Source organism: Gymnoscopelus microlampas, assembly GCF_963454915.1.
Source record: "Gymnoscopelus microlampas genome assembly, chromosome: 2".
Classification (NCBI taxonomy): domain Eukaryota; kingdom Metazoa; phylum Chordata; class Actinopteri; order Myctophiformes; family Myctophidae; genus Gymnoscopelus; species Gymnoscopelus microlampas.
In genome coordinates, this window is record NC_139939.1 from 25274494 (window position 1) to 25295224 (window position 20731).

The 20731-nt window shown below is 41.0% G+C and overlaps 1 protein-coding gene across 6 annotated transcripts in view; it reads left to right on the plus strand.

Moving 5' to 3' along the window:
* Positions 1 to 1021: 1021 nt before the first annotated feature.
* tbc1d1 (TBC1 (tre-2/USP6, BUB2, cdc16) domain family, member 1) overlaps positions 1022 to 20731 on the plus strand; it is a 68265-nt gene continuing 48555 nt past the window's right edge. For 3 of the 6 annotated variants that reach the window (XR_014599811.1, XR_014599812.1, XM_084044459.1), the window contains exons 1-2: positions 1022 to 1363; positions 3940 to 4637. Coding sequence is in view for 4 of the 6 variants with exons in the window: in XM_084044459.1 (XP_083900585.1) it covers positions 3993 to 4637 (645 nt within the window). In the remaining 2 variants the exon portion in view is untranslated. Of the gene's footprint in view, positions 1364 to 2535; positions 2659 to 3939; positions 4638 to 8968; positions 9127 to 20731 lie in introns of those variants that run through there. The other 3 variants (XM_084044461.1, XM_084044460.1, XM_084044462.1) reach the window with 3 other exon arrangements.

Sequence of the window (20731 nt, forward strand, 5' to 3'; positions counted from 1 at the left end):
TATATTTCACACATTTCTTAACTACTGTAGATGGGCTTGTAGATTTAACAAGCAGTTTGAAGTTATAACTATTTGTATTGATTCATTTTGTTACACACAATTGTTTAGATGTGCCAGTTTCAGTGGGGAAACATGATGCTGTAACAGTACCAATTAGTCTGTCTTCATAACCACTTGATAATCCATAAATGATTTTTGATTGATTGCACACTTTATTGACAGGTTTGTTAACAGTACAGATAGTCCAGTCAAAGGTTATGATAAAAAGGATAACACACAAAGCCCCAGGGGGCTTGTTTCCATTGCGGTCCATAATAATGAATGATTTATGGTATCCTCTGCCTCCAGTTTGCTGGAGTATGTTTTGGTACCAGCATAATTGCAGAACTTGTATATTTTTGGGTTACCACTATCATTGTGGATGTAAATATCATTTTACAAAATTGTAAAATGTCACTCATATTTCTACTGCAGTCACTGTTCTTTGTTGGGTATTGTGAAAAATGTATACCTACCTAGAAACCATATATTTTATGTCACCATACATTCTGCTCTGTCTCGTCACCAGCTTTGACGTGACAAAATCATAGGACAAAATAGCAAACAATTGTCAATTATAACTGAAAACAGGATTTGGGGCAAGACAAATTGGGTTAAAGCCTTTCAATTTCCCTACTGCTGTGTCATTTCCAGGTTTGTTTAATAAAAGGGCGCAGCGCCACCAAGTGGAGAAACTTTGCTACACCACATTGCTTACAGACTTCACACACGTTCACATTTTGCTGATTCCTTCAAATAAGTACCGAGTTCCTCTTTTTCTTCCCAGCATTGGCATTATACAATGACATGGTTCACTTTGATAATTTTCCCATTGTTGGCTTCATTTTGTCACATTGTGTAAAGTAAAGCCGGGACTGCAAAATTCTGCTTCAATAAAGTAGTAGGCTACACTGACAGACTGCCGCACTGCCCCCGTGAAGTGTGTGACATTACAGTCCCAGTCCCCATATGGTACTGTCTGTATGTCAAGGTCGGTGGAGTCCGGGGAGAAGATCAGTTCTCCATCGTTACAGCAGCAACACATGCGTCCGTCATGCACTTGTCATGCTTCCTCGGAGTGGAGAGCGGAGCAGAGGGAGGTAGAGTAGAGCTGCTAGTGGTCGACTATATTTAGCTCCATGCCACGGCACAGCATGGGCGAGCCACGGACTGGGTTGTTTTGCAGTGTCTGTCCCGTGTTCGGTCCCGTAGCCTAGTACCTACTACACCACGGAGTACAAACATCTCTGGTCCTCATTGCAACACTGACACGATGGCAGACATGCGTCAATAAAAGGGCGTCTTGTCTCTGTGGGGAAAAAAGGTAAGGTCATACCATACGATATGGAAGGTGAAAATCAAGACACAACTATTCAATTATTAATGTTTCAATGCTGGAATGTTCACTGTACCACAGCGCTATCTAACATTGTGTGTAACATTTAGCCTACTTTCTAAATCACTGTTTCCCAAACAGTGGGTTGGGACCCATTTCTGGGTCACGGACACATTTTTATGGGTCACGAGGAGTAAATTAATATCCCTTTATTTCTTGTTTGTTTCCTATACATTTTATTTTTAGTGATTATTTCAAAATTTATAGTGATTATTTCAAAAAATATATAGTGATTATATATATATACTGTCATGTACTGTAACTGTTTGTTTCCTATACATTTTATTTTTAGTGATTATTTCAAAAAAAATTAAAATAAATTAAGAAAAGCTTAATTAATTCTTCATGAATTGGAAACAAATTCAGGGTTTCAAAATCAAAGAAATTCCATAAATTGGAGAAAAAAAAATTAAAGACAGTGAAAATAGCAAATTTACAAGCTTGTAGATCTGTTACTTAAAAATGTCTCTTTTGGGTCTCGAGCTAAAAAGTTTGGGAACCAGTGATTTTAATACGGAAGGTGAAAATCAAGACACAACTAATATTCATTCGATTCGGTCATGTACTGTAACTGTACCACAGTGCTATCTTACATTGTGTTTAACATTTAGCCTACTTGCTGAATGATTTGCGTAGAGAGGAACAGCTGGTAGTGCTACGGTAGGGGATGCATACCTGACCGCACTCTATGAAATGCACTGTTGCCATGTCGGCTTATTATAAGTGACTTTGGGCTTGTTTTTCTGTAAAGTTGGCTTGTTGTAAATATTGGTTTGTTGCGAGTTGCGTTTTTTTTAGCTTGTTTCTAAAGTGTACTTTCTTATTTAGGCTCGCTTCCAATTTTTTAAAATTATTATTTAAACCAGTGGTTCTCAAAATATATATATACATATTATATATATTCTGTGCCACAGGGAGCATTTGTGTTGCTAGAATGTTTCCAAATATTCCACATTCTATTGCAATAGTTTTTGAAAATAGCAGATCTACAAGCAGATCTACTTGTTTTCCCAGACCTGATTGCTTATTTCTCACAAAATATGGCAACACTGATGAAATGTCACATTGATTTCCGCAGCAGAGCACTTGTGATATAGCCAACAAATCACTTCTCGGAAATTACAGTTTGTGAAGTTTGAGGATGTAGCTGTTTTTTCTGCTGATACATTTTGTCTGATTACTATCTACTCTACTGTAGGCTCCATTGCAAGCTACAACAAGAGGTAGGACCCTGGGGCTAATAGATTTTATGATGATGTGCACTGATCTGATACGAAGCTTTGCCTCATGGATTGCTTCAATATAATATAGTAGCCTATACACAGTACATGTGACATTGGCCGTGAAGTGAACGTCACCTGTTACTGCGTTGACTTTACACACTAGTTGTAAAATAGCATGGCAGGTTATGTGCCAGTTGTAGGTACAAAATAGCCAGGTATTACTAACATAGTACTATACATGTATGTTATTAGAAGGTGAATTGTGTTTGTTGATTGGGTAGACTGTCTCTAGTGCCATATAGTCTCCAACACAGACGAATAAATGTGACCTTAATCAAGAGTGTCGAATTTCTGTGTGTGTGTGTGTGTGTGTGTGTGTGTGTGTGTGTGTGTGTGTGTGTGTGTGTGTGTGTGTGTGTGTGTGTGTGTGTGTGTGTGTGTGTGTGTGTGTGTGTGTGTGTGTGCTTACTTACTTTTGGGCATGTCTCCTTGAGACTGGGAGCTAGGTCAGTGGCCTATCCTAATGTTGTTTGCGGGAAATAGAGCTAGGTGCAATCCAGAGCAGCTCCTCATACTGACCTCCAAATGACTTGCTGTCTACTACAGTACAGAACTGTACTGGGCCATGGCAGTTTGAGGCCCTGGACACAAGATCTTGGATAGAGAATCTGGGTTAGTGCCAATTCTACTCAGTCTGGACCACAACCAAAGGAAAGACTGCATACCTTAGGTGTCCATGATGGGGTTGATATTCAGGATGCCCTATGTACGTAGCAGAGTATCCTTGTCTGATGCCCAGAAGCCTGATATCTACCCAGCCAGGGGGGGTCCTCCTTTGGTTGAGAGGTAGATGTTTGGTTTCCCATGCGGCAGACCCAAGCTCGATAACAGGTTCAATAAGGCCTTGAACCACTTAAACCCTATACTTAGTTTACCAGATTCTCAAGGGCTCTACACTTGGCCCCCTCCTGGTTTCACTCTACACTGAATATCTTTGTATGTCGAAGAATAGGGATGATAGGGTTCAAGTGGTTAAGTAAGTGAAACAATGATAGAGAGGGGTTTGCCCATCTAGGAAGCACTAAACACAAACTATTACATGCTGCATAGCCAATATATCCTTGTTTTTATTTATTTGGTAAAATAAAAGTAACTTGTACTTTTGTACATGGCTAGGCTACCATGGCTATTTCATGTTTGCCTTTTTATGTAGAGTTTAAGGATTTTCTCTCTAAAGACTCGGTTCACTAATGCTGTGGAATGTTCTGATTGTACAAACAGGTGTTTTCCCCTGTAGAGGCAGCCTCCTGCCTCGTCCGTCCTCATCATTAACCATGGAAGGACTCTACTTTGAGGTGAAACCCAGCAGAGATGAGGTCCTCAGGCCTGGGAGTTCTCAGAAGCCACCAACTAACGTCACATCGAACCGGCGTTCATGCTCATCCCATGCATCTTCTGCATCCTCCAGTCCACGCCCCAGCAAAGTCCATCGTGCCGGGGAGAGAACAAGCATCAAGCCTGTGGGAGAGATGGAAGAGGAAGATGAGGTACAATACAGACTGACACTGATCGGTTCCCTGCCCGTCCACACACTGACCACCATGACCATGCTTCCCTGGGTGGTTGCTGAGATCAGGAGAGGATCTCAGCCTACCAATATCAATCCGGGTGCTGGGGGTCGACCTGGAGGGCGTGGAGGTGGACCTGTACGGACCGCCAGGGGTGGGGGACAGGCCGATCTCCCCACGAGGAATCGTCCAGTGTTACTCTGTGTGTCAACATCGACTGTGCGTTGTTCGTGCATGCCGGCCGAGGGCATCACCTGGGATCCTCTGTCACACACGGTGCTGTTTGAGTGTCGTCCACACAGGGTGACCAAGCTCATCCACAACAGCCAAGAGCCCAGTAGCTTTGGCTGTTTGGTCAGAGACCAGAACCATTGTGCCTGCTACGTCTTCCAGTTTAAGGACAGTACCAAGGTATGTGGATGCTATGACAACATGGCATGTTTTATACTAATCTCGTACACAGGCTTTATCCACACAGGACTGTATACATACAGTATGTGCAGAAAACATACAGTACATGTGACACACATGTTTAGTGGCTTTAAGTTCACATAGAATCAGTTCAAGAGTCCTGAGAAAAGGAACCAGAGCATATAATGTCTTCATATTCCACAAACAAAACCGGTGCATGTTTGTTTGTTACCGCATTTCAATGACATTGCATGCATTGCATATAGTGTAATGGGTTCTATAAACAACTTCCTTATGCCATACATCACTGTCACTCCCTTCCCCCAGGGCTCTGTATTTGGCCTCCTCCTTTTTCCCCCGCTACACCAAATCTCTTCAGTGAAAATTGTCGATCCGTCGAATGTTATGCCTATTATGTCATGCCCATAATAGGGATGCTAGGGTTCATGTGGTTAACAGTGAGGATTTTATCGTGCACCTCTTCTCCGCATAGAGACCAACAATCTCTACATTGCACCTGGTGTCCATGTTAGGCTGGAGAAGATTTTATTGATGTTTATTGTGTGTGCCATGCCAAACATACCAAGGATGCCAATCTGAATGTGGACTGACAGGGACATGACATTCGTTCTCCTGCTATGCCACAAAAATGTGGAACGCCCTACTAACAATTGTAAAGGAGTGTAAATCCCTACTCTCCTTCAAAACCGCTCTAAAAGACCAATTACAGGTGGCTGCAATCCGAAACTGGCCCCTGTAAAAAGTCAACGCCTACGCCCCCCCCCCCCCCCCCCCCCTTCCATTTGACTTTTTGCAAACTGCTAATAAAGCATTCAATCAATCAATCATCAACATTGGGGAACCTGCAGGATATTAGGCCTAAAGAAAAATATATAAATTAGAATAAATAGATAAATAATAACTTTACATTAAGATGACCTTGCTCTAGCAAAAAAACGGTTTGCTCTCAGACAAGCCGATGGCACGACGCGCAGGGAATGCAATGCCTGCACTGCTTTAAAAGCAGCCCGCACATGATTGTTCTGTAAATATAACAAGTGCTTATGTTGTGTTTGCACAACTTAATGACACACCCACACCCACACCCACACCCACACACATACATACATACAAACACACACGTCCACTGGTCACATGATGATATATTTTTGTCTTTGTGTCTTAAAAGTACAAGGTTCAGACAGAGTAAAGGAGCTTGTCCTACATCAAGGACATAAATGTACCTGTAGGTTAGTAACAGTGGATGCCTCCTCCCACTTCTGTTTCGCCTTTGCAGTCATGTAAATAATTCCTACTGGAAATCTAATTAGTTGAATATGTTCCTAAATCCTTTGCTGCTTAGCAGAAATTGAAATTCAAAAATATATTTTAAAGAAATTTCAAAATATTTTTTTGTGAATGGAAATGACGAAAAAGAAATCCCTTTGCAGAACTTTTACGAGGCAGAATTACAGACTCTCTGTAGCATTCGAAGATTGAGGAACAGAGATTAGTAAATTACAAGTCTTAGAACTGTCTGGTTTCTGTGGGAACTACTTCCTGTGGGGGGGGGGGGGGTGTACTGTGTGTACTATGTACTCTACTATAGTGTACTCTCTCTCTCTCCCTCTCTGTTCTCAGTAATCCCTCCCAGAACGTGATAATGATGTCAGGCTGGCCACCTGTTGCTCTGGCTCAGTCACAGTACACCCACACCCACCACCACATGAACACAAACAAATGCAGGCAGTCACAAGCCTGCAAGTGTGTGCGTGTCCGTGTGCGTGTCTGTGTGCGTGCGCGTGCGTACAGATACATACATAACATATCCACATCCCATTACTTCTTTGTGATATTTTATTTGTTGACTAACTAACTATGTTACAGATGGTATCTTTGTCTGCCAGATGTTCTAAGTGCAGTGCAGGACATGATGCTGTCTGTACACAATGATGAATATACCGCATGATGTTTTGTGCATGTGGTGGCCCCTTGGGGCCCCGGTGAGACACTGTGTCCCTTTTATGCCCATGTATGGAGTTACGTGTGAGCCATGGCCGAGTCCGAATATGACGTCAGTAATATGACGTCATATTGATAACATCAGAGTACTCCACATATGGGGATTTGCGGATTTATCAATATTTGTACAACCGACCACCGATCCGACCAACCTCCCACTATGCACCTCACTCCCTTGGGTCCTTGGCAATATGCAAGGCAAGTTTAAAGTCGATAGGTCAGCTGGTCTCCATCTGCCCATATATGGGCATATCGGTTGGATCTGCGGTACTGGACAACTGTGTCTCCATATATGCCTCTATATATATATGCCTATGGGCTGGGAAAATCGGTCCTATCTGCCGTGACGTAGACGTGAGGCCCGAACCTCTACCTGCCTAAAACGGGGCATTATTAACTGGCCCTTATAGTCTTTGTCCTGTGTAATGCATGTGTATAGAACCAACATATGGAAAGATGTTGAAATACTGGAACAAGAATGAAACATGTGGAAAATAATGTTTTCTTAAGACTCTCTGATGTCTGGGAGTCCATTGTTTTGACAAGAGGGCGAGGGATGTAGGGCATGATATCTGCTTATAATAGACTGTTTATACTAAAAATAATCATAACGGACAAGCCAACATTCCAGTTTAAATACTCGAGTCCATATAGAGGTTAAGAACTTCCTGTGCAGTACCATGGGAGGAGGATTACTCAGAGGAGCTGTGGGTTTCCCCTTCTTTCAAGAAAGTGCTGGACGATGTTAAAAATCACCACGAGGTGACACTGTTGTTACAAAGTTGACAATGTTTAAATTATTTTCAGGTTATTGTCTTTTATATATTATATAAGAAAAAAACCCCGCAAAGGCACCCTTTGCATTGATTTCAAGGGAGTTTTCAATCCAGCTCATTGACAAATGCCTATAAACCTGTTAACTCTTTTCGTCTTGTAGCCTTTATACCAATACGTTACCCATTATAATAGGCTCAAGACAAGTTGCTGTTTAGCCCCTACGGAACCTCTCCCTCCGCTGTACGCTGTATAGCTCCGAGATGAGGTCCCTCGTTAGTTACTGCCGTCTGTTTTCGAAATGGTCGCACGTCGTCCACTTTACATGTTTCTTACCCCTTTCTGCACATCGTATCCAAAAAGTAAAGCATTTCCGCCACTCTCTCAGATGTTTGAAGTTTTAACGCGCCATAAAAGCTATCCAACGGGTTGAAGAAAGTATTTAATTTGCCTCGGTTTTCATCCGGTTCCATAATATTTTGCATTAGAAGATGCAATTCAACATTTGACCAGTAGGGTAAAAAGTAATGTTATCTCTACGGGCGCAACTCTTGCGCAATGTCTTAAAAACCATGTAACCGGATGAAAACCGAGGCAAATTAAATACTTTCTTCAACCCGTTGGATGGCTTTTATGGCGCGTTAAAACTTCAAACATCTGAGAGAGTGGCGGAAATGCTTTACTTTTTGGATACGATGTGCAGAAAGGGGTAAGAAACATGTAAAGTGGACGACGTGCGACCATTTCGAAAACAGACGGCAGTAACTAACGAGGAACCTCATCTCGGAGCTATACAGCGGAGGGAGAGGTTCCGTCGGAGCTAGTTGCTGTTCAGTTTTCATTCTTGGCTGGATAATGTTTAGTCATATGACGTCTCGTCGAGATTACGGGCTATAGTGGGTCTTATGGCGGAAGCCAGGAAATCATGTTTACAGTCTACCAGATAACAACGTAACTCTTATAAACACGATGTAGCTTTAATCTGACATCTACCGCCTTCAGATGTGAGGGAGCCTGCCCTGGGACGGGAACTGTGAGCAGCCCCCTTCCAGAGTTGCCATGTCCGCTTATTATAAGCGACGTTGGGCTTGTTTTTCTGTAAAGTTGCTTGTAAAATGTGGTGGTTGCGGTTTTTTGGCCTTGTTTTGTTTCCAAAGTGCTGTTGCTTATTTGGGCTTGCTTCCGATTTTTTTCATTTATTTTTTAAACCAGTGGTTTTCAAATGTTTTCATGTCATGGACCCCCAAATTAATATGTATTTGTCCCTGTAACCCCCATCTGAAAATGTTTTGTGCCTTGGAGCCAGATTTTTTTGAAAATAGCAGATCTAAAAGCTCCCAACGCGTCGCATCACGAGGCGTTGTAAGCTTGTAGATCGGCTATTTTCAAGTAGGTGATGTGCAGCCTAGTCGCTTCTATTGAGCTTGTTTTCATTGACCTGGTTGCTTGTTTCTCTCGCAAACTTGGCAACAGTGCCCCCTCTCCTCTCCTCCTCTCCTCCTCTCCTCTCCGCATACACGGCAGAGGAAGGAGAAATAGACGTCCCATTGATTTGAAAACCCAACGAACACACTCCTTGTAAAGTAGTAGTACCACTACCCAGTAAACTACTGAGGGAAAGTTCATGTCGGATGGAATGAAAGCGCGACTTCAGCGATTCAACCTCTTCAGTGTTAAGCCTGAGCAGAAAGATGTGAGTCCGTTGACTTGTGTTTCTTTTATAGTTTGCTAACACAACAGTCAGTTTAGCTAAAGTTATAGACACACGTTTGTCTCTCTCGAGCTAACGTTTGCTAACCCGCTTACTTTCACTGAATGTGTGGCGACAAAAGCTGTTTAACTTGCGCTACAAATCATATTGTTCTTGCTTAACTTGGCTAGACAAGCTATTCACATGTTTAGTGATGCCTGTCTGTATCGTTTCAACAGGGAAACGTTAGAAAGGATATTACGAGCTGAAGTCTAGACTTGTGAAAGTATGCTGTCTGCTTTTTGCCAAAACTGGCAACACATGACCAAAACAGTTGGAACAACTGTCTACACTTAACCACAGTATAACACATTACAGCTAGTGTAGGAGCTATTTTTGAGCATTCCATGCAAGTGATTGCGAATTATAATGTTAGTAGTTTGCTGTGGTGGAAAAAGTACTTTTTTTTTCTTAAGTAAAATATCACTGCAATGTAGAAGTCTGGAATAAAAAAATACTCGAGTAAAAGTACAAAAGTATTATATCAAAATATTATACTTAAAGTACAAAAGTAAAAGTACTCATTATGCAGTATGTCCCAGCAATTTCACACGTTTTCAAATGTGTAAAATGTCCAAAACTCTTTGGATCTACAAGCTCACAATGATCTTGTAGAGCGGCTATTTTCAAATGGCTGAAATGTATATAGGGGATATGGCTTAAGTGTTTAATGTATGTTTTGTAATAATCAAAATATGCAAAGTAACTGAAGTTTTCAAATAATTGTAGTGAAGTAAAAGTATAATATTTGCTTCTGAGATGTAGTGGAGTTGAGCAGAAGTAAAAGTACTGAACATTAATAGTACTCCAGAAAAGTAAATATACCTCAAAATTGTACTGAAGTACTGTACTTGAGTAAATGTACTTAGTTACTTTACATCACTGGTAGTTTGAGTACAGTCGATATTGTTGTGGTGATGTATTAGTTGAATCTTGATCTTGAGAGTCATAGCCTATACTACTACTTGAAGCAAGAGTAGTAGGCTACAACTTGTCATCTAGCATGACAGTTCAAGCCCCAGTCAGTTTCACTGTGCATGAGCTAAATGTATAGATTCTAGAATCTGGATAGTTCCTTATTACTCCTAGGGGTGATCTAGGCCAGTGGTTCTCAACCTATGGGTCGAGACCCCTAGGGGGGATGATTTTGAGGAGGTCCCCAGATTACAGTAAAAAAAAAAAAGACCATTACCACATCAAAAGTAATCAACAAACTGTACTATAAAAACTGGTCAAACATTGGCCAAATTGTCAAATAATATTAGAAAGAGGCAAAAATTGTGCAAATAGCACAAGCTCACAACACCTCGCTGTTGTGAGCTTGTAGATCGGCTATTTTCACAATATTTATCTGTGGAACCGAGTGAAACTAAATGTAATGCCTCAACTCCTACAGTTCCAAGTGCTTGTCAGGGTGGAGGGTCCCCAGTTAAAATATTATTTTGGGGGTCGCGGCAGATGGAGAAACCTGATTTTACTCTGTTTACTCCACCGCCTGCCCAATCTTCATTCTTGCTTTGAAACATTACTGCTTGTTATCTGAAGTCAGTCAAAGGTTGTCAAAGGTTGTAGGCTAAGTGCTTCATAACCACCACACTCCTCTGTGTGTGTGTGTGTGTGTGTGTGTGTGTGTGTGTGTGTGTGTGTGTGTGTGTGTGTGTGTGTGTGTGTGTGTGTGTGTGTGTGTGTGTGTGTGTGTGTGTGTGTGTGTGTGTGTGTGTGTGTGTGTGTGTGTGTGTGTGTGTCAAAACAAATCTGAACGGTACTTTCATATCTTCACTTCTGTTTCTAAACTATAGTGTAGCCCAGGCTAATGTTTACAGTTTGTATCAGTACGTTGTCTGATAAATGGCATTATCTTGCAGTGACATTCCCATAGAAGTGTGTCATTCAGTGTTTATTCTTCACTTAACTTCTAAATGTGATTTTCTGTGTTTTTCATGATTGCGGATTATGAAGAGGTGTGTTGTGGATGGCTTGACTTTTCCTTTATTTTCTTAAAGCTGGCAGATGAAAATCCAGTCGGCTTCACTGTCGTAAATACAGGCTAAAAAGATGATGTCGTTTTGTGTGTGTGCAACGTTTGAGTCATGGCGATGTCACCTCTAAACCCATTGTACCCATGCCAGAGCTGCACTTTTAGAACAGGAGGCAAGGTGTCGGTTTGTGTATCATATTAGTCACAGACTTGTTCTGTTCTCAGTGCAGACATACATACAGTGCCAATTCATATGTTCAGCTTCCCGCACACTGATTATGACCAACCCTAGAATATTTTCTTAATGGAGGTTATAATTTTGGGCCTCTTTATGAAGAAAAGTCACATCAGGCCCCTTTCTGACTGGCATCACATGAATGGCAAAGCATGTACAGTATAAGCAGCTCTTCTTTCTTTTTTCAACTGTTAAACACGCTTAAAAACTGCGGGACACATGAGGAAAAGTTGCTTTATGTCAAGAAAATGAAAGTTTGCAGCTCGTGTTTCCACACCATATTACTAAAACACCTTGTTAACAACACCTGAAAGAAAATTCTCCTAATAAAACTAAAAACAGCCCCTTTGCAATTTTTAAATTTCAGTTTAGATTTTAGATATAGAACATTTAGATTGTTTGTATTTTGTTGTTGGTAAAATGGACATCCCTCAGCCCATTGAAAACATGCATGTGTTTGAAGCTGAGCCTTCCTCTCCCATGCTCTATGGTAACCCAGTAGTCTCACATGCTTTCCACGTCCATTCCCTCCCTCTCTGATTTATGTGACCTCCTCCTCCTACTGTACGTTCATGTGACAGTCACTCCGCAGCCTGTTGTAAAAACAGCTCAGCTAAGTGGACATACCTTCCTGTGTTTCAGTCAGTGTCTTTGCTTCATTAAACTACCCTCGTCTCTCAATCAGTGTCTATCTCAGCCTTGTCTCTCTCTCTGTCTGATTGTCTAATTTTCTTAACTGTTGGCTAGTCCAGTCCAATGCCTCTCAGTTACCCTCTGTTGTCAGTCTTGGTTCAGTCAGCTGTCATTCTCAATGTACCTTGACAGCCTCCTTCCTGAATTGATTTCCCAGAGATAAAAAGGTTGGGGCTGTTTTTTGAGTACCCTTCGCTGTCCTAATTTACCCCCAAGTCAAAGTCCACAATGATTCAGCACTGCCTGACTTCTCAGACAACAGACCCCCCCCTCCCCCCACACACACACACACTCACACTGTAACTGTTATCACATTTCAATGAGCTCCTCATCTCTTCCTCACTTGTCTGTGCCGTTAAGTCTCTCTCTCTCTCTCTCTCTCTCTCTCTCTCTCTCTCTCTCTCTCTCTCTCTCTCTCTCTCTCTCTCTCTCTCTCTCTCTCTCTCTCTCTCTCTCTCTCTCTCTCTCTCTCTCTCTCTCTCTCTCTCTCTCTCTCTCTCTCTCTCAGCCCAAGTAGACTGACGTCAGTGCCTTGGACTCTTGTGGTTGTTTCAGTCACCCAGTGGCACTCCCTGTTTAATGATTCCCTCCCTCTCCTCCATATATTCATCTCCCCCTCACCCTGCTAAATTCAGAACTTTGTGTCTATTTATTGGTCTGGCTCCAGAATCTTCAGACCTGAGCCTTTGCTATGCACCATGGCAGGGCACATGACCATGGGAAATGTAGGATGAAACATTCAGCTGGTTTGTTGTTTTTTTCCCCAGTCCATCCCCCCCAACTGTCTAATGTATCACTGTGCTCATATCACTGGCTGCCAGCTGCCACATGAAGTCTAATATAACGTTAGTTAGCATTTTCTTAAACAACATCAGGGTCATTCCTCTGTGACTTGTCAGTGCCACATGGCTTGTTTGTTAAATTAATCACGTACTTAAAACATTTCAGAATTGAGCTACAGCAGCGTTTATATTATAACGTTTTTATCATGGAGCTTGTTATTTTGGATCTAGTCGATGTTGTTATGATGAAACATAGATTACATTGTATAGATTGCTTCTTTACCAAGCTTCTTTATGTCTTCCGACTGATGTCACAGGCTGGCCACACTCAAGTCTGAGAGGTAACGGGAAGAGTGGGCACCTCGATGTAAAATTGTCTACGTTGTCCAAATATAATATTTGGAAAATGGTCTTCAGTGATGTATAGAGATAAGTATACATGCCATGGTTAGAACATGCTTGAACATTCGGCGAATAAGGCCTAATATTTCTACAATTGCTACAAATGGCTACAGAACGGATATATAGGTCTGATAATGATGTACCGTACCGTGAAAAATAAATAAATATTCAGTTTTTTAACATTTTGGACTAAATAGTTCTCAATTTTACATCGAGGTGCCCACGTAGACTGAAGATTCACATTGGAGCTACGCCATTCCCATGTGGATCCCAAGATCGATATGATTTAATATTTTTTCTATAGAGCTACTGTAGTCTATATTCAAAATCATTGACCCTGCTGTTTACTTTTGCAGTTTTTAAGTTTGGCTAAATTACATATTTTTGTTGTTGCTGTGGACCAGTACTACTGAATTAAATTATTATAAGGGAAACACAAAGGTAACTCAAGTCACTTGGCATGGTTGGAAAGTCTTGCTGGTTCTGAGAAAGAAATACTGTAGTTCTAGCGAGCAAAATGTCAAAAGGAAATGATTCAGAAGAAAGACAGAGTCAGGGTCATAGGAACATTGTGTGTTTATCCAAATGCTACTTTTATCTGCACTGCAGGGATTGACTAAGCATGAATGCACAAGTGCTTTGCCTCAAGACTTTGTATCATATCTTGACCATAACCCTCCGTTGCTCTCAATACACACCCAGAGAGAAGTTTGCACAATTTAATGTGTTATATTGGAAGTTCTCTGTTGTGGTTCTTGTGTAACTTCCTATTTTTAGAGGTCAGTACTACAGTAGTCTCCTTTATATAGTGCCTACTCTGTGCGACTCACCATGCCAAGAACCAAGTGTTCTTCCCCCATGGGTCACAGTCACAGATCATTGCCACGTCCAACTGACTTCCTGTTATACTAGGCCTGCCTCTTCTAACCATTGGTCTACTGAGCAAGATATTGCTTGTGTGTCACTGTGTGTTTTTAGCTTATAGCTTTCTTAGAGGGGCAATACCTCTCCACCCTTCTGGGTTTTCAATCCCTCCACTTAAAGACATAATACATTTGAAGAGAGAGCCAGTTAAACATTATTCCAGTATGGAAAATCATAGGATCAGTGTCATATGACACAGCTGTAAGCTACAGCACTGCCCATCACAAGACAAAAACTTTGATTTGATTGACTTGATAGGAAACGTAACACAATGCCTTCTGTGTCACTAGTAATTAAGGGTGTCTGATATTATGGGGTATAAACAATTATAGATTGTTTGGAAACTTTATTTGTATGTGGGAAAGCAGTGAGAGAAGACAATGTGATTACATCACACCAAAGAGTTAAGGAGCAGCGCTCAACTAAAACATGTTGCCTTGACGACAGGGATGACAGTGTCATGGGGCAAGATTACACTAGTTCCTGAATGTAACACAGAACAACAGTACACTGCAGGAAAAGAAAGAACTTGACTGCCTCTCTTCTTTCACGTGGATCCCATGTATTCTCTGATAAGAGGGAGGGAGAGCAAGGAAAATATTTAGTTTGCTGCAAGAAATGGTTCAGAAGAAGTTATGAGAGGAGGTAGAAGAAGGCAGAGGAGAGGGGTGAGGTAGAAAAGAGGTTAAACAGAGCGAGGTCTGTTGTCAGCAGACACAAGGCAGACTGTGATCTCGCACCATGAGGTAAAGGCTGCTGATTTGTGATTTGTGAGAATGGGAGAAACCTGGCGGAACCTGGCTGCTGTTGACACTGGGACAAGAGCGATGCAAGAAGTAAACAAGTTATTGGATTAGTGGTTAAAATGTGAGGGATTGGGATCGTATCCTAAACGACCTAAGGGGTTTGTGCAGGCAGCTGCTGCTGCAAGTGTGACCTTGAAAAAGACAAGTGTGGGGTGAAAGAATCCCTCAGTGTGGCAAAAGAAAACTAAAGCAGCGGGATAATGGGCCTGATTCACTAAGCTGGTGCGTGTGTAATTTATCTAAGCAAAAACTGACAATTCACGAAAGGGTGTGTAAATCCCTGAAATGTGAGGATCATACTAGGTGTATGTCATGATGAGTCCGGATGGCTGCCAGCTGATCGTAAAAACACAAGCACGTTCCGAGAAGTTTATTTGCATTGTTCCACACCCCATTTCACAGCATTTAAAAGGCAACAGTAAATATTCAACTTCAAACTTCACCTAACGTGAAAACCAACTTCCCCGTGCTGAAGAAGTTCGTCTCTCGTCAAAAAATACAGATCATAATGCTCTCATTAGAACATAATGCTCTCATTAGAATACGTTTAGAAGTTTAACCCCACCACCAAATACTAGGTTAATAAACATTGAAAGGATATTATATAAGCCTTTTCTACTGAACATTGCTCACCTTTACGGAGGTAAAAAGATGATGCTGGAATCCAGGGCATACTGGAAGTGGAACGCTGCTATCTGATAGATTATGGACCAGAGCTTTATTGATTACCGAGGGGAAATTTGTCTTTTGAATTAATATATCACTGTCCTATGTCGGAATGGGGAATGGATCTATTCTGGACACAGCTAGATTTCATCCATACTGTATCCTTCCTCATCAGATGGTAAGACTGCGTTCATGTGATGTGGTCAATAATATTATAAATTAATAGCGTGACATTGCAGATGGCATGATACGCGAAACTGTCGCCACATGGTAAACACGCAGAGGTATCTAACCAGTAAGACTCCCTAATCGGGAGATAAGCGACCGTAGGTCACATGTATACAGAAGAGGGCTGTAACGGCGATTGGTTCCTAGTTGTGTGGGCAATGGATAGTTTTGTTTGGTGGTCTAAATGTGGGGTTGAGAGTGTGTTTATAGGGGAAAGGAGGGATTGTTTGTGGGGGGCAAGCCCCAGAGTTACGGCATTTTATGTGAGCTGCAGTGGCAGGGGGTCCTCCACTGGGGGCGCCACCACTTTTGCATCCGTTCTGGAGCACCAGGAGTGGGTGGTCCCCGGGAATGCCCCGTGAGCAGCCCCGTTGGGGGTTATATCAATCAATTTAAGCCTAGAATCGAGCCATCCAGGATCCTGGTGAATAATGACCATAAAACCTTTTTTTCTGTGATTTTTATTTTATTTTATATTTAATGATATGATATACTATATTTAATAAATACCCTTTGTTTTGCCGTTTTCACATTTTTTTTTCTCACAGAATCAAACGTTTTATGGTCATGATTCACCAGGATCCTGGATAGCTTGATTCTAGGCTTAAATTAATTGATATATAAATATTTTTGGAAAAGTCAATGGGAAAAATGCATTGAGTATTTACTTCCGGCACCAGGAAGTGGTGCCGGAAGTGCCCTATTCAGCTGGGTGGTCAAGGTGAGTGGTAACTGACCCAGATAGACAAGTTTTTCAGAAAACTTCAAATATTTATGGCGTTTTTAGGATTGGACTGGTCTAAAATGGGTTAATCTAAAAATTGTACAAGGAAAAGATTTAAAGGACACTTTACTTAGCCGATTTTGACCTAAATCCCATTGCTCTGATGTGAACTTCAAGTGTACCAATTTTAAACATAACTCTTTCCCACTACAAATAAGTGAATGCTGCTTATTCATCGGTGAAATTCTCCTTTAAGAAAGTTGACTGGAGTCCTTAAGCTAGGCTTGTTGCAAGGTAATAGAGTAGTTTAGATAATATGTATTCAGTTATCAGTTAAATACTGTTTACCTCTTGCACTGTATCTGAACATCACTGAACAGTTTGTTGTATGTTTTTTGTTTTGTTTTAGTTTTTTACCATGCCCTGACAACTAGTAAAGCTGTAGACTAAATTTAGATAAATGAGATTTGATGTAAGAGCAGCGATGGCGTTACTGAGTTGTCCTCCTCTCACTTCCTAGCTTGGCCTTTTCTTTAGAAACAACAAAGCAGGCAGCCCACTGGCGGTTTGTCGCCGTGGAGAGATGGGATTAAAGGCGTTTGAGGATTGGGAAAACAATCAACCAGCTGGATTAGAAATTAGACGCGTTCTCCCTGTACACTCACATTCTGCCATACTTGGTGTAGTTGGACTACGTCATTGACTGCGTGAATGGGTACTGGCTGTAAGTGTGTGCTTCATATTTGTATCCATGGTATGAATGTGATATCATCACTGTCTGAATATTACACCTGCTTTTGGGAGTTAAGCCCTGTGATTCTCATCGTCTTCAAAACGAGCAGACCTTTGGGAAGCATTCAGGAGGATGCCTGTTATGTTGCCTTTTAAAAGCTCTCTGTCTCTCTCGCCGCTTTCTCTCAAACTCTCACCCTTTTGCTCTGCAGCGTTTCTGTTGACATAAGGAGACCTTTTAGTTTTTCCATTCCTGAGAGTTGGCGTTCGTCATTTTCTCTGCATCCAGGCAAAAGTATTGAGCAGACTGTTTGCTCCTATTGCTATTTTTCATTCCATAACAAAACCTCTCACTCTGCAAAGCCATCTAGATAAAAAAAAGAATGCACTGCTTTCACTGTCGCTTTTCTCCCCAGTCAGTCAATCTACAAGGGCAATGTCTTTCCTTCTCGCCTTTCAACAGCCAGGAGCTTGTGTAATGCACTATGCATTCTAAAAATGTTTTGAGTTGCATTTTATACAATGGCCTTCAAATTGGAAACACTGTGACGGAACCACATTCCATAGAGTAATAAGAATGCTGGAGGTCACCTGATAGTGTCAAACGCCATAACTGCCTGCTATTCTGGTGTTCTAATTTAAAAAATAAGGGCAACCTAGAGGTGAGGCTGACCTTTGACCTTTCACCACCAAATTACACCATATGTCACATATTGAGGTAGAGATCTAAAGACAGTACATGAAGTTTCATGGACTTGTAATTTCATGACGAAACTGTCATTGCGGACAAAGTGACACACACAGCCTCATTACAATAGTTTCACAAAGGCTTTGCGGCTCAACAAAAAGCTACTTAAAATGGAGTATACCTGATGCCCTTGTCTGAGGAACACGCTTTAGATGCAGTGAAAAAGCCCCAAAGCCCAATTTCTACTTTGTGGTACGACCATGTCACTTGCTGAAAATAACTGATTTCTACAGTATGAACTAGCTGTTGTGTGCCAGTGAATACAAGTCAGGTAGTGTAGATTAAGAGTGGTATTCTGAACAGAACACACCCCATGCCCAGGCAAGACTCAACACGGCTGACTGGAACTGTGTCTCCTGTAAGGCTATTATAGTTTTGTATTTGTTCCTAGTTTTTGTTTTTATTTTGTTTTAAATGTTTCTTTTCAATAGAATTTCTTCTTAGTCTCAGTTAAATTCATTTTTGTTTCATTTTAGTTTTTATTGTATAAAAAGGTTTAGTTTATTTCGTTTTTTATTAGTTTCAGTTAGTTGAAGTTTTATTATAATACGGTAATGTGGTTATTTGTCAGGGGCAAGATTTTCAAGTTCAGCGGAGGTATTGTTTGATACAAATACACTTGTAGACAATTGACTCACAGTTAGATAGCCATATATGTCAATAAACATATGCACCAATGCCTCCCATGGATATGTTGACAAATTTGACCAAATTGACATTTATTTTTATTTCAGTTAATAATAATGAGTTTTAATTAGTTTTTAGTTTAGTTTTAGTTAACTCTGTCTTTAATAGCCTTGGTCTCCAGCCTGAGCTGTATACATATATACATACTGTATATGTAGTTAACTATTGTTCAGGCTAACTCACATGGAATTACATCACTGATATGACGAGTCAACCACTTCTGCTTAGCTAGGCTATACTTCCTGCTTTTTTTCACTCGGTTTGATACACAGCCAATGTGGTGGAGCAAAGAGCCCTGGGCTTTGCCACACAGCCGAGGTAACATTTGGACAAGAACAGCAAAACATTTATTGTCTGTTTTTTGGGATGTCATTTGCAATTGGAGGACTTGAGTTGATGTTGTGAACTTGTGTTAAAGATATGGCATTTAATTGTTTTTACAACACTGACAAAATAAATAACTGAATGCTAGAGGTGTACACACGCACACACAAACGCATGAACGCACACAGTGAAACCAAGCTCAGTTATTCCGAATTCTTTGCTTGTGTTCTCTTCAGTTCTGTTTTGTAGCGTTCCTTTGTTTCATACACATACATTTTTATTCATTATTCTACATTCTTATTTTACAAATTGCCTGGGGGGGAAAAAAACGACCAAAAATACTAATTACAAAAAAATACTAGTACATTTTCAATTTGATCCTGACATTGCATGAGCCTGAATGGTTGTAATGAATCAGTTGTTCTTACAGTAGGTCTGTGCCCTGCCTCCTGCATCTTTCTGTGTTGAAAATCGACATCACAGTATCATGAAGAAATAAGTAGAGTGGTACAGTAGGTGAGCCTCTTATCAAGTTGCATGAAAGGCTTTCTCAAAAAAAAAACAGTTTAATATGCAAGACAATTTTATACAATTAATTTATAGTGGGGGTCCCTGCTTTGTGTCTCTCTCACAGCTAAGAGGACCGTGGCCTTAAAAAAAAAGAACTTGAAAGCCCCTGCATTAAATTATTTAATAAACAAATCTGTAAAATGTAGAGGTTGAAACTGAACATTCTAATGAGGAGGATTTCAAAATGGCTACTGGGTACTCGCTATTGAAAGTTTTTGAGAGATGTAAGGCAGGCATAAACAATTACTAGCCTAATCAACTAACAACGTCTTGGTCGACTGAGGCCAAACCGATCGATTAAGTAACTGAAGGGAGTGGGACAGCCTTAGAAATAATAACTGTATAGCAAAATGAACAGAATGTCAAATTATTTGTTTTTGCAGCCTTGGGAGTGTGTTGGGAGTACTTGAAACTCCCCAGAATCCTTGTAGTGTTTAGACTATACTCGGCCAGGGAGAGCTCTCCATTCCACAGCCTAAGTTTTGACATGATTACTGGTGCGTGTACGTGCAGTTGTTTTTATATCTGGATATACCGTGCCTTGTTTTGGGATGCACTAGCATTTGAGCTTGTAAGTAGCTTGTCTAGAGCAGAGCTACTAATGAACTCCCTGATGTCAGTTAAGGACAGAGACTATCTGCTCTCTTTGTCTTTTTTTGTGGCTAAGTATAGCCCAGATAGCTAAAACAAAACAAAGAAATCTGTGCTATGTCTGTGCTTTGTTTCTCTACCCATTTACTGTGGTGATTATTTCCCTGAACACATGCTTGAGGTCTGCTCAGAGAGCAAGACTATCATTTCTGGTCTGGTTTTACAGATTGAAGTATGAGTAATTATTACTGCAGTTTTCTGGCATCCTGCTGTGCCATGCGTCAAAGTGTGTGCATGCAGTTTGCGCATGCAGGGAGCTCAACTGGCACACACATGACCGTTTGCGTGCATGTGTTATGCTGTTGTGATTAAGTGGGAATGAGAGAAAAGGTCATGGCTCATGGATCTTCAAAGCAGACAGACACACCAGGAATAGACAGACCCCCATATTGTTGCTT